Source organism: Urocitellus parryii, chromosome 3 (genome assembly GCF_045843805.1).
Source record: "Urocitellus parryii isolate mUroPar1 chromosome 3, mUroPar1.hap1, whole genome shotgun sequence".
Taxonomy (NCBI): Eukaryota; Metazoa; Chordata; class Mammalia; order Rodentia; family Sciuridae; genus Urocitellus; species Urocitellus parryii.
Genome location: NC_135533.1, coordinates 178235295 through 178259075, shown reverse-complemented (window position 1 = coordinate 178259075; position 23781 = coordinate 178235295). Strand labels below are relative to the sequence as shown.

At 37.4% G+C, this 23781-nt stretch overlaps 1 protein-coding gene across 1 annotated transcript in view; it reads right to left on the bottom strand.

Annotated features, from left to right (window-relative positions):
• The window catches only part of Kcnh8 (potassium voltage-gated channel subfamily H member 8), a 334315-nt gene extending 313319 nt beyond the window's left edge, over positions 1-20996 (bottom strand). The window contains exon 1 of the mRNA XM_026395926.2: positions 20921-20996. Coding sequence (XP_026251711.1) covers positions 20921-20996 — 76 coding nt within the window. The remainder of the gene's footprint in view (positions 1-20920) is intronic.
• Between the last annotated feature and the right edge of the window lie 2785 nt (positions 20997-23781).

The following is a 23781-nucleotide window of genomic DNA, read 5'->3' as shown; positions in this document are numbered from 1 at the left end:
CAAGTGTAGTAACGGGTTCCTTGTTGCTTGCTAAATGTCAATTCTTTTCCATTTCCCTTTTTTTGGGATGTCTTTTTCTGAAGTTCATCATACTACCTCAGAAGATAATATAAAAACTAAATTATTTTAAAAGTCTCATTTAGGGGAACTGGGGCTTCTCAACCTGGGTGGGGCCAAAAGCTGTGTCTAGCTTAAAACTGAAAATCTTTTTATAAAGTGAGCATAAAACACAATGACTAGGGAGTCATTTCAGAGTGAAAGTAGGAATTAAAGAATAAAATGATATTACAAGTATTTGTATTTTATTTTTGACTGATTTTATTATGATGATGAACTTATAAAATTTATTTTTCCAAAACTATTTTGAAACTTAGAATTACTTCTTTAAAATAATATATATTGTGTCTATATGCTACTGAAAATAAAATCATTTTACTGGAAAGTTGAATTAATGATATCTCATTATATTTTCACATATTTAAGTCATGTGTATAGTCATATGTATCTCTTATACAAAGTTGCTGGTATTATTCAGAAGATAGCCTCTTTTTCTATGTAGTATTTTTTAAACATTTATGTCTACATTTTCTATGTAGTATTATTCATTTTAGTTTTTTTTTTCATAAAATTGCCTATAATTTTCCTCAGTGGTACATTTTATGGTTAATAAATTTGAAATTGCTAATATCTTCAATTAACTCCTCACTATAAGCCATAAAAATCTTAATGGATAAAAACTCTCATGGTTGCTGAAATAATTGTAAACATAAAGCAAATTCTGCTAAACAAAACATACTCTCAATCCCCTTCTCTAATTTTGCTGTGTTGAAAATATTCTTAATTCTATTTATTGGTATGGGAAAGTGAAACTATTTCAGTCTAAATACTTCACAGATCCTCTCATTTCACCTTATTGAGTGTAACTACTTTCAAAAATATTTTCACCATACAATAATTTATCACAAAAGGCATCTGTAGGATTATTAAGTTAGATGCTGCAAAAATCAGTACTGAATATAAATTTATCTAATTAAAAACAGAAATTCCATCAAAATATTCTTTCAAGTTCAAACATTCCAAATAAAAATGAAGGAATTTTAAAATTAAGCCTAGTACACAAATTAAGCTCTCATTATTTAACATTTTTTAATTAGAGCTTTATAATTACACCTAGCTGTTGGGTTCATGCATACAAAATCATATACACATGGAATTCAATTTCAGTTCACAACCCCCAGCCTTTTCCCGCTCTCTTTTCCCTCATGTCCTCCCTCTCCTCCCCATTCTCCCTTATCTATTCTGCTAGACTTCTTTTCGCTCATCTATTTATTTATATTTGATTGGTTCTTTTTACTTATACATAAAGGTGAAATTCCCTGTGGAATATATATACACATAACATGATTTTTTTTAAAGAATTCATTCTGCACTGCCTCCCTTTTCCTATTCCTCCACTCTTCCTCTTGACCTCCTTCTTCTATACTACTGATCTTCCCTATGTCTTTATGATAACCTATCCTTCCTACCTCCACTCCTATATTTTACTCCAGCTTCCACATATGAGAGAAAACACTCAACTTTTGAGTTTTTCAATTTATCTTATTTCCCTTAGTATGCTGTTCTCCATTTCTATTCATTTATCAGCAAATGCTATAAATTCGTTTTTCTTTATGATTGAGTAGAACTCCATTGTGTATGGATACTGCAATTTCTTAATTCATCTAATGATGGGCACCTGGGTTGATTCCATAAATTAGTGGTTGTGACTTGTGTTGCTATAAACATTGAAGTGGATTATCACTGTAGTATGCTGATTTTTAATTATTTGGGGAAAATACCAACAAGTAGGATAACTGGGTCATATGATGGTTTCATCACTAGTCTTTTTGAGGACTCTCCATACTGCTTTCCAGAGTGGTTGTACTAGTCTGCACTCCTATTAACAATTTACAAGTGTACTTTTCTCCCCGTATCCTCACCAGTAATTATTATTGTTGGTATTCTTGATTATTGCCATGGTGACAGGGGTAAGATGACATTTTAGTGTGGTTTTAATTTGCATTTCCCTGACTACTAGAGATGATGAACAGGTTTTTTTCTTTTTTCAAACTATTTGTTGGGCATTTGTGTTTCTTCTTTAGAGAAATATCTGTTTAGTTCTTTTGCCCACATATTGATTGGGTTGTTTGTTTGGGTGTTAAGTTTTTTGAGTTCTTTATATATTCTGGATATTAATCCCCTATTGGAGGAGTAGCTGGCAACAATTTTCTCCCATTGTGTAAGCTCTCTCTTCATATTCGTAATCCTTTCCTTTGCTGTGCAAAACTTTTTAATTTGATGGCAATGCACTTATTGATTCTTGATTTTATTTCTTGAGTTTCTGGGGTCATGTTAAGGAAGTCAGTGTCAGGACCTAAAAGATAAGAGGGTTAACCCTATGTTTTCTTTTAGCACTTGCAAAGTTTCTGCTCTAATTTCTAAATTTTGATCCATTTTTACTTGACTTTTGTGTGGGGTGAGAGATAGGGGTCTAGATTCATCTTTCTACAGATAGTTATCTACTTTTACCAATACCATTCTTTTTAAAAAGGTTGTATTTTCTCCAAAATATATTTTTGGCAACTCTGTCAGATGGCTGTAAGAATGTGGATTTTTGTCTCTGTGTTTTCCATTCTGTTTCATTGGTCTTCATGTCAACTTTTATGCCAATACCATGCCACTTTTTGTTACTAGGCTCTGTAGTATAATTTCAGATTGGGTATTGTGATGCCTCCTGCGTCACTTTTCTTGCTCAGTATTGCTTTGGCTATTCTAGGTCTCTTAATCATTCAAATGAATTTAAGGATTATTTTTTCTAATTCTGTGAAGAATGTCATAAGTATTTTGATGGGGACTGCATTGAATCTGTATATTGCCTTTTGCAGTATGGCCTATCCAAGAACATGGGGCTCCATCTTCTAAGGTTTCTTCAATTTCTTTCTTCAGTGTTCTATAATTTTTATTGTAGAGCTCTTTTGCCTCCTTGGTTAGGTTAATTCTCAAGTATCTTATTTTTTAAGGTTATTGTGAATGAGATGGTTTTCCTTAATCCTTCATCAGCTGAATCACACTATTGGAATCACTATTGGAAAGCTATTGATTTATGGGTGTTGATCTTGTATCCTGCTGCTTTGATAAACTCATTTATAAGCTTTAGAAGCCTTCTGATGTAGTTTTTTTGGATCTTCTAAATATACGATCATATTGTTGGCAAACAGAGAGTTTGACTTCTTCTTTTCCTATTTGTATCCCTTTGATTTCTTTCTCTTGCCTGATCATCCTAATGTTTCAAGGACTACATTGAATAGGAGTGTCGAGAGTGAACAGCCTTGTCTTGTTCCTGATTTTAGAGGAAATACTTTTAGTTTTTCTCCTGTCAGTATGATGTTGGCTTTGAGTTTGCCAGAAACAGCCTTTATGATGTTGAGGTAAGTTTCATTCCTACCTTCTCCAGCTAGGTATGTTTTTAACACGAATGGGTGCTGGATGGATTTTCAGTCTTTATATTTATTTTAGGCTGTGAATTTTTGTCCACCATCCTTGTGTTCCTAACCTAGCTGCCAGATAGGTGTAGTAGCTCTGAGCTTCCAATCTTCCAGTATTGAGTGGGACAGACTTTGGAGTGCTGATGAATTGTGTAATCCTCTAATAGGGGTAATTGCAGAGTTCTAGGCTACAGTTTCCAATTGTTGGGGTTTGGGCTTTTGTCAGTTTTGGAAGTTGTTGGTGGGTACTTGAGATTTGGTCCATACCCCTTATTGGTGTGGCGTTTCCTATCTCTGCTGGGCTTCTGGATCTCTGGGTTTTCAAAAAAACCCACTTTTAAGGCACAGGGACTACACCTCCATATGTTTCCCCTTCACCGTTATGAATGGGAATCACTGTACTTCTGCCCTGGAGTTCAGATGCGCTTGGGTGGCCACCATTTGCATCTTCACCATAACTCCTAGGAGGCAGGTAAGATGGGGTTTTCCTCTCTTGGGACCCAATGGCAGAATGGTCCAGGTAAAATGTTCTTTGTGCCTGTTTCAATGTCTCTGGTTAGAACAACCTCTGGGAATTTTTTTTTTTTTTTTTTTTTGGACTGTAGGTAACTTCCCTTATTTTTCTCCATTGGCAACTGGTAACTTCCTTTATGAGTTCTCAGTTGCCCACCCTCTCGGACAACATTCAGCACCTAGGGACATTCAGCACCTAGGGACATTTTCCTCACCCGCTAGCAGGTTCCACGTTTGCATGGGGGTTTTGGCGCCTTTCGGCTATGGATTTACCACCCCCACAGAATGCTTCACCCAGAGACCAGTTAGGATTTGTTTCCACTGAGACGCTTTCCACTCTGTGTCCTTTAAAACCAGCCTTCCTCTGTAAACCAATGGCCTTGGTCAATTTTTCTTTATTTTTTGATTTCTTTATCCACCGACCCTAGGTCCCTTATCTGCACTCTCTGCTCTGCTGGCGGCAGGAGCTGGAGCAAATCTGAAGTACTACTTACTGTGATCAAGTTACCGACTTTAGTAGCTCTATGAATTTTTTTTTTTTACACATCACTATTAAGTTTCCCCGAGGTTCCTTTGTTACTCACCTCTCAAGGCGCAATCAGTCCGGTGCTGAGGGTCTGCTGTGTCCCTTCCTCTCTCCCTGCCTCTGCCTTCTTTCTCACTGGGTAACTTTCCTTCCCTTTATCTAGTGGCACCTGTCAACGTCTTTTGTCTGCAAGTTTTGTAAAAAGTAATTGCTACACTAAATGTTTAAAAGTTGAATTTTGTAGTATTTTTGCTTATTAAATAATTTGATTAAATATTTTAAGTGACTTTAAATAAAATGAAAGGAAAACAGGCTCACTTAGAAAATATTTATATATTTGACACTTCAATGGTTTACAACATATTAATTCAGAGGCTAAAATATTTCAAAATTCTAAATGATGACTGTTGGGAGTCACCCTGACTCCAAAGACTAACTTCCCCATCCCCCACGAGAAGATAGGTCCAATGGTGAGCCCTGCTGACTCTCATGATCCTTACCCACCATTCAGACTAGCCCTGCTGACTCACATGATCCTTACCCACCAATCAGAAAGCACCCCATGCCAACTGTCAAACCGTTAAACTGTTAAACTGTCATAACTGTCAAACCACCCTCGGCTCTATAAATATGCAGAGCTGATCCCCAATAAACAGGCATTTTCTCTGTCAAAAAGCCTTGTTCGTTCTTTCAATGACAGTCAGTAAAAAGAGGAACTATGTACTGCCATGACAAACTTTTTTTGTTTTTGCATTTAACATCATGAATCATACATATAGTGTAATAACTATTTCTTTACATATAAAAATATTTGGTAATTATGCCACTATAGTTCTTATAGTGATTGATAGAATATCACCATTTGAGGAGGAACGAAAAGGAATTATACATTCAACTTACCAATTATAAGAATATTTCCACTTCGTAGATTTAAAAATTTTCATCATTTCTTTTTCTTTTGTTTTCCCCCAGTATTGGAGATTGAACCCAGGGAGGATCTACCACTGAGCTACATTCTCAGCCAATTTTATTTTTTTTTAATTTTTATTTTATTTTTGGTACTAGGAATTGAACTCAGGGGCATTCAACCACTGAGCTACATCCTCAGCCCTATTTTGTATTTTATTTAGAGACAGGGTCTCACTGAGTGTGGTTGCTGAGGCTGACTTTGAATGTGCCCCTCCCAACATCCTGGGATCACAGGCGTACACCCACCGTGGTGGACCCTTTTTAATCTTTTTAAATTTTGAAAATGGGTCTCACTTATTGCCCAGGCTGGCCTTGAATTTGTGATCCTCTTGCCTCAGCCTCCTGAGTTACTGAGATTATAGATGTGCTCCACTGTACCTGGCTAATTTTTTAAATTAATATTATCTTTACCATGATACTGTGTTCTACTAAAAAGTATATTTTGTCTTGTCACCTCAAAATCAAGAAAGTTATCTTTAATGATCTTTTAAACTGAATTTACAATAACATTTACAATGACATATAAAACATACAAAATGAAAATGGAAATACTTCACCTTAAACCTATGAATTAGATGCAAAAACCCAAGCATTATTAAAATAAACTAATTGCCCCTGGAAATTTAGATAGCATTAGTACTTTCACAGTCCTTCTACTTATGAAACAAAATTTTGCTTCATTTTTTTCTACATAACAGGAAAACCTGGAATCAAAACTAAACAAAATTTTTGACAATAAAGTAGAATTACTGACTCCTCAGGGGAATAAATTGTGAAACGATTTATCTAAATGAAAGAAGACTGACAAAAAGCTATACGTTGTATGATTTCATTAATATCACATCAAAATATAGCAAATCTCTAGGGACAGAAAGAGTATTAGTTGCTAGGTACTGGAAGGGGTGTGATATTGACCTTGGGGGTAAGGATATTATTCTATATCTTGATTGTGGGAGTGGTGATATAATTGTAAATACTTTAGAAAATTCATTGAATGGTATACTTAAAAGGAGTAATATTTATTGCATATAAATTATATAATTACAAACCTTACCCCCCAAAATGAATCAAACTCATTTAGAAAAGTCCAAGACATCTTCTGCAGAATGAATTATCTTCTCATATACTCTTCTTCAGGAACTTGTTTTTTAAGAGCATGATGATGCTTAGGCAACAGATTTGTATATTCTGGAGGTTTTGAGGGGAGCTGGGGTGGGAGTACCAGGGATTGAACCCAGAGGCATTTAACATCTGAGTCATACCCCCAATCATTTTATTTTTTATAGGGTCTGAATAAGTTTCTGAGGGCCTCACTAAGTTGCTGAGGCTGGCTTTGAACTTGCCATCCTCCTGCCTCAGCCCCGCAAACTGCTGGGATTACAAGCCTGTGCCACCACATCTGGCCTGTATATTCTGATTTTAATGTGGTAGGGATATTGCCTTAGGGTGGACACCCATGATGTATATAAATGTCAACACTTTCTTTCAGTTATATATTCATCATTAAACTTTCTTAAAAATGGAAATTCAATACTTCATTAACAAATTTTTCATTGTTGTAAAGTCATTAATGCCAGGAGTTTTTTGTAAAACTTTTTTTAAATGACAGAAATACAAATATATTCTACATACATTTCTTGTTAAGCTATAATACCCTATATTTCCTATTGCCTGCACTAACCTATGGCCTGGTGGCTTCATACAGTCTTTGGTATTATTGGTTGGTAGACAATATACCTGTTGTTCTAGGAAAGTAGGTATAGACATTTTGTATCTGAAAAGAGGATAAAAAATGCATGCTATTACTGCTCATCTTTCAGATTTAAGCACAAATTAAAGAAGTATATTAACCACACAGGCATCTGAGACACTAATAAATAAGCCCCTATCCAAAGCTCTAACAACTAACTTGAGATCCACCAACCCATTGTGTTCTATTTTAATGCAACAATTAACAATACTTTATTAAAATATGAAAAATCTGGCACAAATTCCAAACTAGATGGGATTACATTGTAATCAGCACGAATCTGAAGATATGATTGCCTCACCAAAATCCAATGATTCATATGTATAATAAGAGAAAAAAGCAAATATTACATATTAAATATGCTTTAAACATATGTAAAAATTCTAAACATGGGTAGAAGAAATCCAGCAACTTGAACATGTGCCTTTTGCTGAAAGAATGCAAAGATAGTTCAATATTATGAAATATACTGAATCTGTTGAATTTGTTATATTAATTGGTTCAGTAAGAAGCAAAGAATTGCTTTGAGAGATGATGAAAAGGCAACTAAAATGCTCAATAAAAAATGCATTACATGGGCTGGGGTTGTGGTTCAGAGATAGAGCGCTCGCCTAATGAATGAGAGGCCCTGGGTTCTATCCTCAGCACTACATATAAATAAATAAAATAAATGTATTATGTCCACCTACAACCAAAAAAAATTTTTAAATACATTATAAAGTCTCTTATAAGGCAGAAATACATAATAAAATATCTCTCAACTAAAAGCCAGAAAATACTAATTAGAAGAGCAGTGAATTACTTCACATTAAAGTTAAGAAGAGGAAGGATTTTCTTTATGACCACCATTTCAAAAAATCTTTTTTATTGGTGCATTATAATATACATAATAGTGGGATTCATTGTGGTGTATTCGTATATGCACACAACACTTTGGTCAATTTCATTCCTCAGGACCTCTCTATTCCCTTCCCTCCTCCCTCCCTCAACCCCTTCTGCTATTCTACTGATGCCCACCATTGTTTAACATCTGTCTTAAAATAGCAAAGCAATCAGACAAAGGGAAAATAAATAGGGATAAAATTTAAGAGTTGTAAAAACTGGAAACATGGATATAAATTTTTCATTATTTGAGACAAGTATTATTTTTTTCTAAAAACCCCAAGAAACAAACTGTGAATTTGTTACCAAAAAAAAAAAAAATAGCAGAAAGTCAGTAAGCTTGGTTTAAAAAAATAATAACATATAGGAGTCAATAGCCTTCCAAGAATCTAATGTGATTAAAGTAGAAAAAGAAATGAAAAAACAATTAGAAAGATAAAGTTGCCAGGAGTAAAATAAACAAGAAATGTATAAGAGTAGTGAGAATGCTCCAAAAAGAAATAAACAAAAGAAATACCTAGCAGTTTATTATATATGAACAGTGAATGTCAAAAAATATCATTTTTCCTATAGGGTATTTTATTAAAAATTACCGTCACTATTTTTTTCAACTAGATAATCTGATTCTAAAGTTATTATAGGCTTTTCAATAAATATAATTAGCCAATTAAAATTCTGCAAAAAGATAATGAAATGAGAATTTTAAGACTGATCATTTAAAGACATACCATGTCCTAAAATTGAAATTATGGTACTGACAAATAAAGGAAAAGATGGATAAGTATAATAGGATAGATAAATTTCAAAAATTTAATTACAGAAAATATGATGCATAGATATTTTAAATTATCATAAAAAAATGAATTGTTAGAAAAAATTGGATAAGAATCTATAAAGACTATAGTTTGATACATCAAACTCAGTAGATCAGATTATAAAACTTATTAATGGAGGGGGAAAGGAGAATACACAAATATACAAAATGAAATTATAATAGAACACACAAGGTATATTTGAAAAATAGTTGCAGAATAATAAATGCATCTCTAAGTATGACACAAATTCTAGAAATTATGACGAGAAAATTGATGCATTCATCTACATAAATAAATGTCAAAGGCCCAACCAAAATTGGGGGGGCGGATATCAGCAATTCACATTACCAAGAAAGTGGTAGGGTTTTTTGTTGTAGTTGTTTGTTTGTTTGTTTACAATGTGAAGATCTCAAAAACATCAAATATGGAAATGGCAACAATGCAATTAATAAAAGACAATGTGAACACATAATTCTAAAAGAAGAAATTAATCTCTAAATATATTAAATAATATTCAGCCTCACAGGAAGACTGAAATGCTATGCAAATATTTACCATTAATATATTTCAAATAATATTAAGGAAGATAATAATATATTAATAATGATATCAATCAACTACAGATAGAAAAGAGCCACAGGTATTAAATTCAGTATCCTAAAATCAGAAACCACAGACTTGTTAAGAGAGAATGACAGGGTCATTTTCAGATGATTGAGATGTAGCCCGACACAGGTTATTCCAGAATTAATACAACACCAAAGCTCTTTCTCAGAGACCCTTCTTTTCCATCATTCATGGAATCACAGCAGAAACATTTACTTAGACGTTAAGGTTAAAAGTTTGTCCATTTTTGTCTCGTACATTATTCTCACCATTGAATGAATGGCCAGAAACAACATATTTAAGGACAGTCTACTTCTTATCAAACTGGGAATTTGATATTTTGATAACGTCTAAATTTCTTATGTGGATCCTTCCTTCTAGGAAATCAAACAGAACACGGTAAGGCTGATAAATGCTCTGGTCTTAACTCTCTTTAGTTCAATAACTAGAATAGAAAACTCATTTGAAGTGACAAATACAATAAGGACATCTGTCTAAAAGGTTTAATAGAACAAAAGAAAAACTGAAAAAAAAAAGAGCTTTGGATTAGATTTGAGAGTCGGAGAGCTAAGTACACTTATTTCTTCCTGTAAACTCATTGTAGGGAAAAGATAAGTGAATTCTGTTAAGAGACGTTAACTGTACCTGACACTGGACAATATATTTTTCCTGTGAAAGCAAACAGAAAATAGCTAGAAGAATTTCCCCTATAAGACCCTGACAAGGTAAAAATAAAAAAATGATGTCACTATAATAGCTATGAGAATTAGAATATCTCCACAGAGAGATTGGTTTCACACACACACACACACACACACTCACAAAATCACAAGGAAGTACTAAAGTCAGCAAATTCTAAGCATCAAAATCTCAGAATATGGATTTCTTTATTTAAAAAAATGGACAGTAGATTTTCTTTGAAGAGAAAAACTGCTTGGCAGAGTGAATGCATTTAGTAGTTCCAGATTTGAGTCTTAAATACTATTTTAAAACACGCCTTAAATGACAAGTACTTAAAGCATAATATATGAGCAGGAGGAAAACACAGCATATTAACTAGAAGTAGCTAAAAACATTAAGGTATGAATCCCTTTTGAAAGAGTTAGAAACTAGAAATGATACCACAGATTACCCCAGTCTGTTTATATTTAGTATACTAACATATTTTAGAGGCTGTGTTATAGAGTAAGAAAATCACAGGTTATAGTACAAAAATCACAGGCTCGTGTGATGCAGTAAAATTCTGAGCTAGAGTTTTGTCAACTTTTACTTAAAAAGAAGGTGCTTTCTACATACATTTGGAGCTGGGTAGAAACAGATAAAGCATCAGCACAATACAGACTACCCAAGTAGACATACCCAAGATAGTAGTCACTATGATCATTAGAGTTGAGTAAAACAAATCAGTTTGGGAACCATATGAAAATGAGGGGTGGAAGCTAGTCTACAATTATTCTTCAGAATAAAATCTAACAGCATACTTTTTAATAATAGGAAGACCAGTGGCCACTGGAGGGAAATAAAGGTGTTTAGTTAATATCCCTGGCCTTCAAGGAACTTGAAAATCCTATGTTTAAGCAAATATTTATTGCATGAAGACTTTGTTCCAAGTACACCCTTGAGAGATTAGAATACAAAATGAACTAAATATAGTGGGGGGGGGCAGGGAGCATGGGAGGAAGGGAAGGGACATGGGCATGGGAAAGACGGTGGAATGAGGTGGGCATCATTACCCTAGGTGCATGTATGTTTGCATGCATGGTGTGACTCTACTTTATGTACAACCAGAGACATGAAAAATTGCGCTCTACTTGTGTACTATGAATTGAAATGCATTCTGCTGTCATATATAACAAGTTAGAATAGATAAATTGATTAAAATTTAAAAAGAAAAAAAACACACACACAAAAGGAGTTTCAAAGAGCTCCTCATTGGAAGATGGAAGACTATAACGGCAGCACATGTAAGAGCTAACGCTTGGGATGAACAAAGTCGTGTGAAAACACGGAGGAAATGTCACCCAACTTTACTTGGAGCCTCATAGAAGGGAACTTTCTAGAACAAAAGGCATCTGAAGAACAAAAGCCATCTTTCTCTCAAGGTAACATGGAGTCCCAGAGGCATGAATGGACAGGGGATTTAGAATGAATATGTCCGCCACCTTGGAATCATCTTGGGGTCAGATGACAGTAAGAACTGTGGACTTTATCCAACAGGCAGCAGGGAGTCAATGCATAACTTTAAGCAGGAAAGTTACATGACTCACTTTTCATATTGCTTCTAACAGAAATCACTCTCCAGACAATGGAAACTGATGGTGTGGGAGTGTCAGAAAGGACCAATGGCTCTAGGGGTCTAGTTAGAGTTGGCTTGCATTTGTGCAGATAAGAAAGAAAGGATCCAAATTAAAGTAGAAGCAATGAAGATCCAAATTAGGGCATGTCTGCCTCAAAATATCAAGGATTTGATAACCAACAGGATGTGTGGGCAGTCAAAGATGGATTCATATTTCTAGCTTGAAGAATTGGGTGGGTGCTGATGCCACGGGCCAGAAAGAAAAAAAAAAAGACAAATAGGTTTGATAGGCGAGAAGAGATTATTTGTTCATCTGGATACATGTGAATTTTGAAGGGTTAAGAGAGATAGATAGCTGCATTAACAACTATGAAAGAAAGCAAAATACATCTTCCAGAGAACTTATAAACCAAGAACTATATTTGACTGTTTAAATTACTGAGAAAGCTCTTCATTTGCTTCAGTTGCTAAATTTGGACTACGCCGTAGGTAAAGTTGAAGAATCATCTATTTTGTTTGTAGGCTTCACTAAACCAAAAATGGATTAAAACTTAGTATTTAGATGATATCAGCAAACACACACTGCCAGGGTGAACTTTATTTTCTTTGCAGCAGTAGTAAATCCATGCCTTTTGCTGGTGGCGTTTCTCCTATCAACTTGTAGGACAGCCTCAATTCTAGGATAGCCTCAATTCTTTTTCTTCACCACAGAACCTAATTCTATGGTAAAACGCAGGGGTGAAAAGCCCTGGAGAAGAAGGGCAGTCAGCTATGTGATGAGTAATCAATATTTTCCTAAGAGAAAATTAACTCCCCGGCAAAAAAATAAACATTCCTAAGAAAATGAACACAACAATTCCACTGCATTGTATGGGACTCATGTCCATGTATAAGTATTATTAGAGGAGTTGGTAAGGAAGAACAACCTAACTCTCTAGGCCAACATTTCTTCTGTATTATGTTTAAAAGTATAGAACATGGGAATGTTGAGAGTTTTGACAGCTTTTAAACCAGGCCTAAGTGGCATAATACTTACCATGACAAGGTTGTCTGATGGCTTAATATGACAAATCACTCTGGATTTAAAGACCATCTACAAAAGACCCAGAATTGCCAAAGCTATCCTAAGCAAGAACAATGCTGGAGGGATTGCAATACAAATTTCAAATTATACTATAGAGCCACAGTAATGAAAACAGCATGGGACTGGCCTAAAAAACAGACACGTAGATCAATGGAATAGAATAGACGATGCAGAGATAAATCCACACATCTGATTCTTGAAAAAGTGCCTAAAATGATACATTGGAAAAAAGACAGACTCTTTAACAAACGGTGCTGGGAAAACTGGACATCCATACATAGAAGAGTGAAATTAGATCCCTGTCTCTCCCTCTGAACAAAAGTCAATTCAAAATGGATCAAAAACTTAGTTATAAAACCAGAAACTATGCAACAACTCACTGAATAGGACTCTAATAGCTCAGGAAGAAAAACCAAGGATGAAAAACTTAGTGATATCAAATTAAAAAGCTTCTGCATGGCAAAGAAAACAATTAACATGAAGAAATATGGGGAGAAAAATCATGGGAGAAAACATTTTCCAGCTACTATTCCTACAGATAATTAATATCCAGAATATATAAAGAACTCAAAAAAGCTCAACAACCTAAAACACAAGTAGCCTATTTAATAAATAGGTGGATAGACTAAACAAACACTTCTTGAAAGAGGAAGTACAAACAGTGGCCAACATTTACATGAGAAAATACTCAACCCCTTTAAACATCAGGAAAATGCAAATCAAAATTATCTTGAGATTCTGTCTCACTCCAGTCATAATGGCAATCATCAAGAATACAAATAACAGCCAGGTATGGTGGTGCAATCCTGTAATCCCAGCAGTTCAGGAGGCTTAGTCAGGAGGATCTGGAGTTCAAAGCCAGCTTCAGCAACAGCATGGCACTAAGCAACTCAGTGAGACCCTGTCTCTACATAAAATACAAAATAGGTCTGGGGATGTGGCTCAGTGGTTGAGTGCCCCTGAGTTTGATCCCCAGTACCAATACACCTAAGTTTGATCCCCAGTACCAATACACACACACACACACACACACACACACACACACACACATATACACACACACACACCAATAACAATAAATACTGTGAGAACATGGGGAGAAGGAAGCCCCATACACTGTTGTTGTGAATGTAAATTAGCACAGCCACTGTGGAAATCAGTATGGATGTTCCTCATAACACTAAAAATGGAGCTACCATATGATCTGGGTATTCTACTCCTCAGTATTTATCCAAAAGAGTTCAAGTCAGCCTACTTTATAGATACATACAAACACATGTTTATCATAGCACAAGCCAAGTCATGGAATCGGCCTAGGGGTTTCTCAACAGATGATATAGCCATAAAGAAGAGAAAAATTATGCTATTTGCAGGAAAATGGATGGAACAGGAGAGCATCATGTTAAGCAAAATAAGCCAGACTCAGAAAGAGAGGGACTGTGTGTTTTCTCTCATCTGTAGAAGCTAGAGGGCAAAAAAGAAGAAAGTGCTCTCATGAAAGTAGAAGGGTAACCACTGGGGTTAAGAAAGGGAATAAGTGGAAGGGAGGTGGGAAGGGCAAGGGGAGGTAATGGGGAGTAAAACTGATTAAATTGTTAGGTGAATGTATGAATATGCCATAATGATACCCACCACTCTGAAAAATTAACATGCACCATTTTTTTCAAAAAGACCTTTTACATCTGCCCTGACAAGTTTCCATTGTCCTTTTGCCTTTACCTTGTTCCCTTCATACACTCTAAAATATATTTTTTCCTTGAAGGTCCTTATAAGCCTCAATGCCAAGTGCTGCAGAAACTGGAACAGGAAATGGAATGTTGTTCTGGGTCTGTAATATATAAGACAACTCAAAATTCATTCACTATATGAAGATCTCCCAGATCATTCCCCCACAGAAATTATTCCTCCCTCACCGCAATGTACACAGCTCTCTGTTGGACCTCCTGAATTGCTCTTACTGGAAATCTAAATTATATTTCATTGTCCCCTTTGATAAAAAGATAAGCCTGACATACCCCCAAATCCTAATATACTGACTTTGTATATAGTCAGTGTTCATTAAATAGAGTTGAGGGAATGATAGAATAAAGAAGAATACTTTTCTCCAAAGAAAATGTCCCCCCTCCCAGAAATATGTTGAGTTCTGGATATATCAGACACATGTAACTCTGGGCCGGCCCTCAACATACTTATGCAAAGGGCTTGTGTTCTTTGATGGTTTAATTGGCAAGAAGAGGTCTTATGCCCCGGCCTTTGGTCTGAAGGTAATGCCAAACTCTAATGCCTAGAATTTTGGGCATGATTTCTAGTCTTAACATTAGGTATCCATTTTATCTATATGATGATGTGAACAAAATTATCTGGTGTTATTTTTTAAAGACTAAACAATTTTTTTTTTAGTATTTGCGTATCATCAAAGGAACACACTAATTAAGGCATAAATCCAGTTCTTATAAATCAAATACTTTTTTCATTGCAGTAAAGTTATAACAGCCCCTATGGTAAGTCCTTTGTAGGGTAAGAATTCATCTACAAAGCCAAGAGAGTAACAGTAAAATAATAGCATACCTACTTGGAGCAAAGTTTAAATTTAAACAAACAAACATAATTTAGTTTAACACAGCCGATCTTAAAGCAGCAGTGCATAGTGGGAAGTTTCTTAAATCTGAAACATTGTCAGAAGCATGAGAAACAGGAAAAAGTAGTTTCAGATGCGTCCACATGGTTGGCTCAGAAACAATCCTGATTAATACAATTAAAGAGGCAGACACAGTCACCTTGAAGTGCAGGGACCTGCCTTGGGTGCATTTCTTCACAGGTATCACCATCTTTGTACTACTCATCCAGTGGAATCCAAAGTATCTGTACATAGACCAACAGACCTCCCCAACCTTCCTTAACTGAAAACAGGCTGAGATTAATATTCCAAAAATATTCCTGTATCTCCCATATTTCATCTAGATAAAAGAAGAATGAATGACAGCACAGCAGACTGAAAATATCCTAGGCTAGGTTTACACATATGCCATCACCAGATGTGAAGGAAAACCCTGCAGTAAGTGGGGCCTTATGTTCCCAAAGATTTCAGACGTAAACTCAGCAGAGCATTCTGCATACTGATTACAGAATGTGCTCAAAAATCTGCTTCATAGAAGAACAAGTGTGAGAGCATTAGGCTTTCCATGATAGTACAACATGCTAGGAGACAGCAAGGGTGGCAGAAAGAATTCTATGACAGCTCCCTAGATTTCCACCTCCTTGTGTGTACACCCTGTGCAATCTCTTCCCTCACTGAGTATGCAGAGAACACGTGGATATGACGAATATAGCAGAGGTTAAGGATGTAATTAAGATTCGCAATGAATTGACTTTGAGTTCATCAAAAGGGAGATTAACTTGAATAGGGATGACTTCTAAAAGAGTCTCTCTTTTAGACACTCCCCATTTGTCTCAAAGAAGTAAGCTGTTCTATTCTATGAGTGTAGGGGGGATGCCATATAGCAAAAATCTGGGGAAAGGCTCTAATGGCTGAGAAATTCCCTGGCAGACAGCTGGCAAGAAAACAGGGACATCAGTCAAAAACCTGCAACTCTGCCAACAACCACGCAGGGTTGGAAGAAGACCTTGGGCCTCAGATGAGACCACAGTCCCATCTGACAATTTTTATACAGTCTCATGGGAGTCTGTAGATAATACCCATCTGATCCAGGCTTGGCTACCTGACCTACAGAGAAGGTGAGATAATAAACCATGAAGTTTATGAAATTTATTATACAGAAATAGAATACTAATATTGGAACGTAATTCCTAAACATAAAAAAAATAGGAACAATATAGCCTGTAAACAACAAAAAGTCTTCACAAACTTTCACTAGTGGGTGATACCAATGCAGTGCTAGGTAGTTCCCTGAATATACTCATGCAGTAGCCTTTTACTCACAGACCCATAGAGCTCATTATTTTTACTGGCTAAACATCTTGGATGACATACTTCAAACCACAACTAGCTAAGACATAGAAAGAACTCTGCTGTCCCACCTTATTCTTTCTTCTTCTTCTTCCTGCATTGGGTACATCATCCTTCCTATGCTTCTAATATTAAGAGATTTATCTACCTTAATAAAAGTACAAAGATGAAAAGAAAAACTATCATGGCTTCTGTAAATGTGCATTTTAACTTTAACAAATTTCCTCAGACCCTTTCGAAAAGGTTATGCAAGAGTACATAATATATATGCAAAGAGTTTCTAAACTACTATCACTTTGAATATTTTAACTGGCATTTCCTTGATGTAGTACGTTGGGTTACAAACTTTCTTTAAAACTTAAATCTTGTCTTAGTAACCCCAAAGGAGAAGAAGGCTAAATTTTGATATGGCCAGGAAATGTAGGCTAATGCACCATTATGCTTGAAAATGGACACTTTCTTCTGAAAGTTTAATATCCTCCAAAAAAGAAAAATGTGGGTTTTTTCTCAAAAAGTATCCTATGACAAATGTTTGTACTAAAGAACTATTTTTTTCAAATATGTACTTACATGTTTTATTATTATACTTTCCCTTCATATAGATTAATACTTACAAAAGTGTACTCCTTAAATTTTTTTTTCATGTGTCAAACATGTTTTTTAAAAAGCTATGTAGGAGTGAACTGTGTGTATGTGTGTGTGTGTGTGTGTGTGTGTGTGTGTGTGTGTGTTTTAGAGTGTTTCAAGTGAGAAGTGTTGTTTCACGTAATGTATTGGATAAATTCATTGGGTTTACTTTCTCCCCCCTACATGGGGAAATATTCAACATTTAAAAGATTCTTAGTTTCTTAGTTTTTTTGTGACATTATACTTCAATTAAACACAAACTAGAAGAACATATTTTAGTGACAATGTTACATATAAAATATTTATGTTTTCCAATAATATTAACAAATTGTATTATATATCAGGGAAAAAATAGTTTTATGTAATGTTTCACAATTGTCTTTCAATCCTAAAAGCTTACTTCATAAATATTAAAAGGAAAGAATATCCTATTATGTAAATCCACAAAGTGTCACTAGGTGATAAGATATATTAACTTCTTTTATGTTGCTCTGTGATACTATCTCAACTGATAAATTAGAAAGATTATATTACAGGCTTTAATATAATCATATGTTTATTTTTCCTGGGAGGATTTTTAGATGATGTCTTAAATTGTTTTATTATTTTCCATTTGATAGTAAATCAATAAAGCTAATAATAATACTACACACTGGTTAGGTTAGCCAGGAATATTGTTTGCTCTCTTAAATTTTTCATTAAAAGTGTACAAAATAAGATTTTAAAAAGAAATAAGCATGATTATAAAATGTACCTCATAAATAAAGCAGGAAGTAGACCAAGTCAACACAATCTATATTGAGCATGAAGAGAGTTTAAAATTTGCAAATAGTTTTATCTGACAAAAACAAAAGAACTGCTACTTAAAAATCAAGAGAAAAAATAATCATAGTAAAAGAGCTTCATAGATAGTAACCATACATAATAAAATCATGTCAATAAGAAAAGATGTCATAATTAGATAAACTAAATATCTAGCTGGAGAAATGACATGCCCATGATTCTAGATATAGCAAAATGTGTGGCTAAAAATTTGCTTAAGTTCTTTTCTCTAAGTTTCAGATGATTCAAGTCATCCTGCAATTAAAAAAAAAATACAAATGAGAAAATACTATTATTTTGAGTAGGCTTCTTGGGAGGAGAGATATTCATTAAATGTTGTAAACAAAATCTTGCCAAAATCAACCTTTATTTTTCTCATTACTTTGAAATCTACTTCACTGATTGTTGGATTTCATACAAATTGTGTCCCTCTAGGAATTCTCCAGATTCTGTGGAGCACAAACCAAGCCTGGTCTCCTTCCCATAGAGTTTTAGTTTTTTGTTGTTGTTGTTGTTATGTTAAAGATTGATATGTGATGATGGTCTTCTTAAATAAGGATTTGAAATGCCTGACTTCCTATATATTAACATTAATGCATAGCTAAAATAGAAAAAGAGTGATCCACACATACACACCTCTCTCCCTACATGCCTCCTGTTATCATGTTATAGTGAGAGTCAGAAAGAGGACAAGATATCCACACACTGATGATCTAAAGCCTCTTTCATTAGCAATTGATATCTAAATGTATCTCAGCAGTAATTCCCAGGGCTCTGCTGGGATGATTCAATACACATTGTACTCCATTCAACTTTAGGTGACAATGAGATAGGCAATTATCATTTTCTAATTACCTCATTTTCTTGAGATGCATTCAGGATCAATGTTCAGAGCCTCTTATTTTTTACAAGTTCAATTTTAAGAACCAATATCCACATAAAATTGATATTTTCTCAGGTTTTAAATAGTAATACATGTAACTCTGCATGGTTAAGGACAGCAGTGATAATATTGGTGGTGCTCCGGTGATGATGGTAGTGGTAGTGGCAAGGTATGTGAACTTTTTCTACAATTCTTTTTATTATTAACTGAAGAAGCAATATATCTAACAGTTTTGCTAACTTCACTCTTACTGTCTGACACAAGTAGAATATAAAAAGAAATGCAATGCATAAATAAACATAAAGATAAAAACACTGGAAGAATTAACCAAATATCCACACCAGCCATGACTAGACTGAGTGTCAAAAATAAAAACTGAACTAAATCAAAATGTTTCATTTTTCTCTCATATGAACTTGTCCAACAATTCCAAAAGCATAGAAATCCAAGACTTGCTTCACACCCCAAAGGAGAACCTATCTAGACTACTGGAGTGGAAATGGAATTAGATGCATTCTCTCATATCAGCTCTAAGAAATGCACAGTCCTAGTAAAAACAATGGAACTTGAACCACTAAAAAAAGCTGTTAGAATAAGTGAGTTTAAATGAGTCTTGTATAACAGACCAAAAAAAAAAAGTGTGTGTGTGGGGGGGAGAAGCATACAGAAGCTGCACACGCTAGGAGAAAGGTAGATATAATCGTGGAAGCAACTCAGGGCATTTTTAGGGGTGGTAGTACAGACTCTTGTTTGGGGGCTAAAGCCTACTGGGAAGATTCCCCAGGCTCAAGCTCACAGTTTCAGAAGCCTGGGAAAGAGAGAGGGGACCTGACCGTGGTCCTGAAAGAGAACCACTTGCAGATTCCCAACAGTTTCCAAACATCCACCCAGCATCAGTTCTATTTTTGTTTTCTTTTTCTTTTTCTTTTCCACGCCAATTTAAACAAGACAAATATCCAGTAATATTTATCATCAACAAAATGTTGAAACTTTCTCTTATAATCAGATCAGGCTTTATAATATCCAGCTACTCCTTCCTGATTAGTCTCACTCAGTTAAGCCAATTTCAGGCTCAAGAGGTATGTTACTCTAGCTAAAAATCAGGAATGAAGCCTCTGACAAACTCACAACACTTAGAAGTCTACAGAAAGCTCACACTTGGCAATCTTGATTCTAGTCTGCACTTCTTAAAACTCAGATGGGAAATCATGTCAAGCTCATAAACCTCTCGGAATGAAGCTCCAGGAAAGAACACTCCAGACTCTCCAACCTCAGGAGCCGTGAAACTCTAGAAAGATAAATTGCACAATATCCCAATTTTCACCTCGTAGAATTATAACCAATTCCCTAACATTGTATCAAAAAATGCAAGTCCCACTGGGAATACGGGCGTCGGTGTTTCTTTAGGCTGTTTTTACAGCCTTACCAACCCAGGAAGTCAAGAGAACCCACTACACCAATCCAAACTGTTAATACTATTCTGAATCACCCACCGGAGAGGGGGGAAAAAATTCCGCTCACAAAAGACACCTTGCCAAGAACAGAAGGAAATTCATTGTTCTGGTGCAAAAAGAAAGGTGGTAGCGAAACTATGTAGAAGGAAAAAAAATCATTCTCCGGAAAATATCATGCAACTCATTGAAGTGTAAGACTTACGTGTTCCGTCAAAACGGGTGGCGATGGTGTCCAGGAAGGTGTTCTGGGGCGCCAGTAATCCTTTCATAACCGGCATTTTTCCAGCGTGGTGTGAAATTCTCCATCAAAGTTTGTCCAGAAGGATGGTAGGGAAGGAAAGTGCCAAGAAGGGAGAAGGGGGACGTGATGACGGCAAGGGAGGGGGGCCTGGCTTGGTGATGGGGCCGATCAAGGGAAGAAGGAGGATGGAAGGAGAGAGAGAGCGAGTTCCAGCCGCTGCTGCCCTCGCAAGAGCAGCCCCGCGAGCGCTCTCCGAGCCCGCCCCGCACCTCCAGGCTCAGCCTGGCGCAGGCTCCCTCTCCCGCCCCCTCCACCTCCGCCAGCTGCCGAAACCCCCCCACCGTCCCTCCGCGGGCTACTCTGCCCGCCAGGCGCCGCCGCGCGGTGTCTGTCCCCCACCTCGCCCTCCCGGAAAAAGCACGCGACGGTCCAGGGCGCCGCGCCCTGACCTAAGGTTGTAGGGTCGTGGAGGACTGCGCCTGATCTGGGGGAAGCTGTGTCGTTGAGCCTCCGGGTCTCCAAGGGGCGTTAGGAAGCGTGCGCGATTCCCACCCCCCAGGAGCCAGGAAACAAAGACCCCTTTGTTCCCGCTCTGGCCCTCTCCCTGGGAGATGAGTCCCGTGGGTGTACTATTGTTGAAGGGGAGGAGACAGGTCCGGGCAGGTAACAGGCCTCCGCCTAGAACTTGGGAGGGGGAGGCCCCCCAGTGGTGTCCAAGGGAGCAGAGGCAGCCAAGGACACGGGGGGGGGGGGAGTGAGGTGGCCCCCTTCCGGTGCACCTGCCATTTCGAGTTCCCGCGACAGGAGCAGGGCAGCTCCAAGTTAGTCGCGCGCCCCATTTCCTAGTCACAAGGGTCTTTTTAACCCTGGGAATTGGCCCAAAACTCAGGGGGTTTTCAGTCTCTCCTTGAGCTTCAAAAAGTGGTGTTTCGATCACCTTCCTCCAAATACCATTGGCCTCCCCACCCCATCCCACAGTAAAGGGGGCGGGGGCTTAAATGGACAATGGATGGTTTTTCACTCTTCAGTGAAATGTGAATAAAGCATTTCTAGAAAAGTTTGCTATTTTATTGATTTGCAAGATACCACATAAGTTAAAAAAGTAAGGTTCCCTTGCAAACAGCTTCCATACAAATCCCCTAACCGTTTTCCTCCCCGCCCCTCTCCAATAACAAAGCTGCCCGCCAGACTGACACCTCCAAGAAGAAAGCCTGGCCTAGCTCCAGGAACCGCAGGTGTCTTAGAAAACGAAAGTGGTCTCTCGGCCATTCTCCCTCTGGCTGACGCGGGGACTCCCTCTTTACTAATGTTATGCCTCAAAAAGCCGCCCAAATCTGCAGATCGGCCCTGCGGGAAGTGGAGGGGAATACCCAGAGCTGGATTCTACGGAAAATCTTAAAAAGGAAAAGAGGTGTGAAAGGAAAGTTGAGAACCTACGGATCGAAAAATAAACGTTAGCCCAGGTGCTCGCGCACCCGGAAGGAAAGAAGGGAAAAAGCGAACAGGTGTTTGAGCCTTTGCAAGTAGCAGCTCACATCCCGCCGCCCGAGACTCGGGCAAGGTGGGGGGTGGGAGGTGGGGAGGGCGTTCTTTCTTTGAATTCTTCGGGTTCCTGGGGCGGGTATGAAGGGACCCTGCAGGTTTCGTCACCACTGCCCGGGGCTCCCGGAGGGCGGGGGTGGAGAGAGAAAGAGGCATCCCCCTCACCCCGCCTCTGGTCCCCCTTTCTGGTGATGCACTTCCTGCGGCCGAGGATTCCCTTTGTGTTGAAATTCAAGATCCGGCAGTGGCGCGTTGCGCGTGGGGCGGGGGCGCGCCCGGGAGGGGCCGGGATTCCTGAGTGGGCGGTCATACCGTGGTGACGCCCTTGACGTGGGGGTCTCTTTCCCAGTAAGCCGCTGCTCCTGGCAGCGGGTCAGTCCCCATTCTCACCACAATTTTTTTGTGTGTGTCCTGTGCCAGCTGTGCTTTGTGGAAACCCGAGCTCCTACGGGTGTCCCCCACGCGGCGAGCTGAGCGCAACTGCGGTGTCTCCTTTGGCTCCCTCTTGGGCGGAGCCGAGGAAAGAAAGATGAGGGAGTCCCTGCTTCTGCTTGGGTGGCGCATCGCGTGCAAGAAAACCCGGCTGCCTCTGTCGGTGTAAAGGCGATAAGTGGCTTGAAGTTCAGCTTGAAATTTATTAGTTGTAAGCCACGGCTTGGGCTCATAAAATTTGCACTATAGGTCTGTGTGTGTGTGTATGTAAAAACTATCCTTGTGGGTCTGATCTATGGTTGCCTCATGCAGGAAACCGCTTTCTATTAACAAGCTACAGAGGGGCTTGAGAATGGGAAAACAAAAGAAAACCTCATTTTCGTGGCAAAAGAAGCCTGGCATTTGTCATTCACTGTCTTAGTCTGTCCTTCAGCCCTCACTATAAGTTAGGCATGACAAGAGTCCTGCCCTAAATTGAGATTCAAGTCCTGGATCCTAATGTTCCTCCTAAATGTTCACACCCTGTGTGAGGCCAAACTACTCCATTAAAATAGGATGCCCATGGGAATTTAAGCATACTAAATCCTGTTTGTCACCTTGAAATCCAAGACCAAGAAAGAGTCACCAGGAGAGGCAGGATTTTTCCCTATCAGCTGCCCCAAATCTCATGTCCTTAAAGGAAATCTCCACTGAGTAACTAAAAAAATCCGGACTCATTTTATTACAGACAAAAATCTATTCTCTCAATGGAAAATGTATCAAAGAATTGGGGGTAATATTTTAAAATCTACACATCCTTTTTTAGTATTTTGAGTTTCAAAACTCATTGCCTTGCAATAGTATTCCAA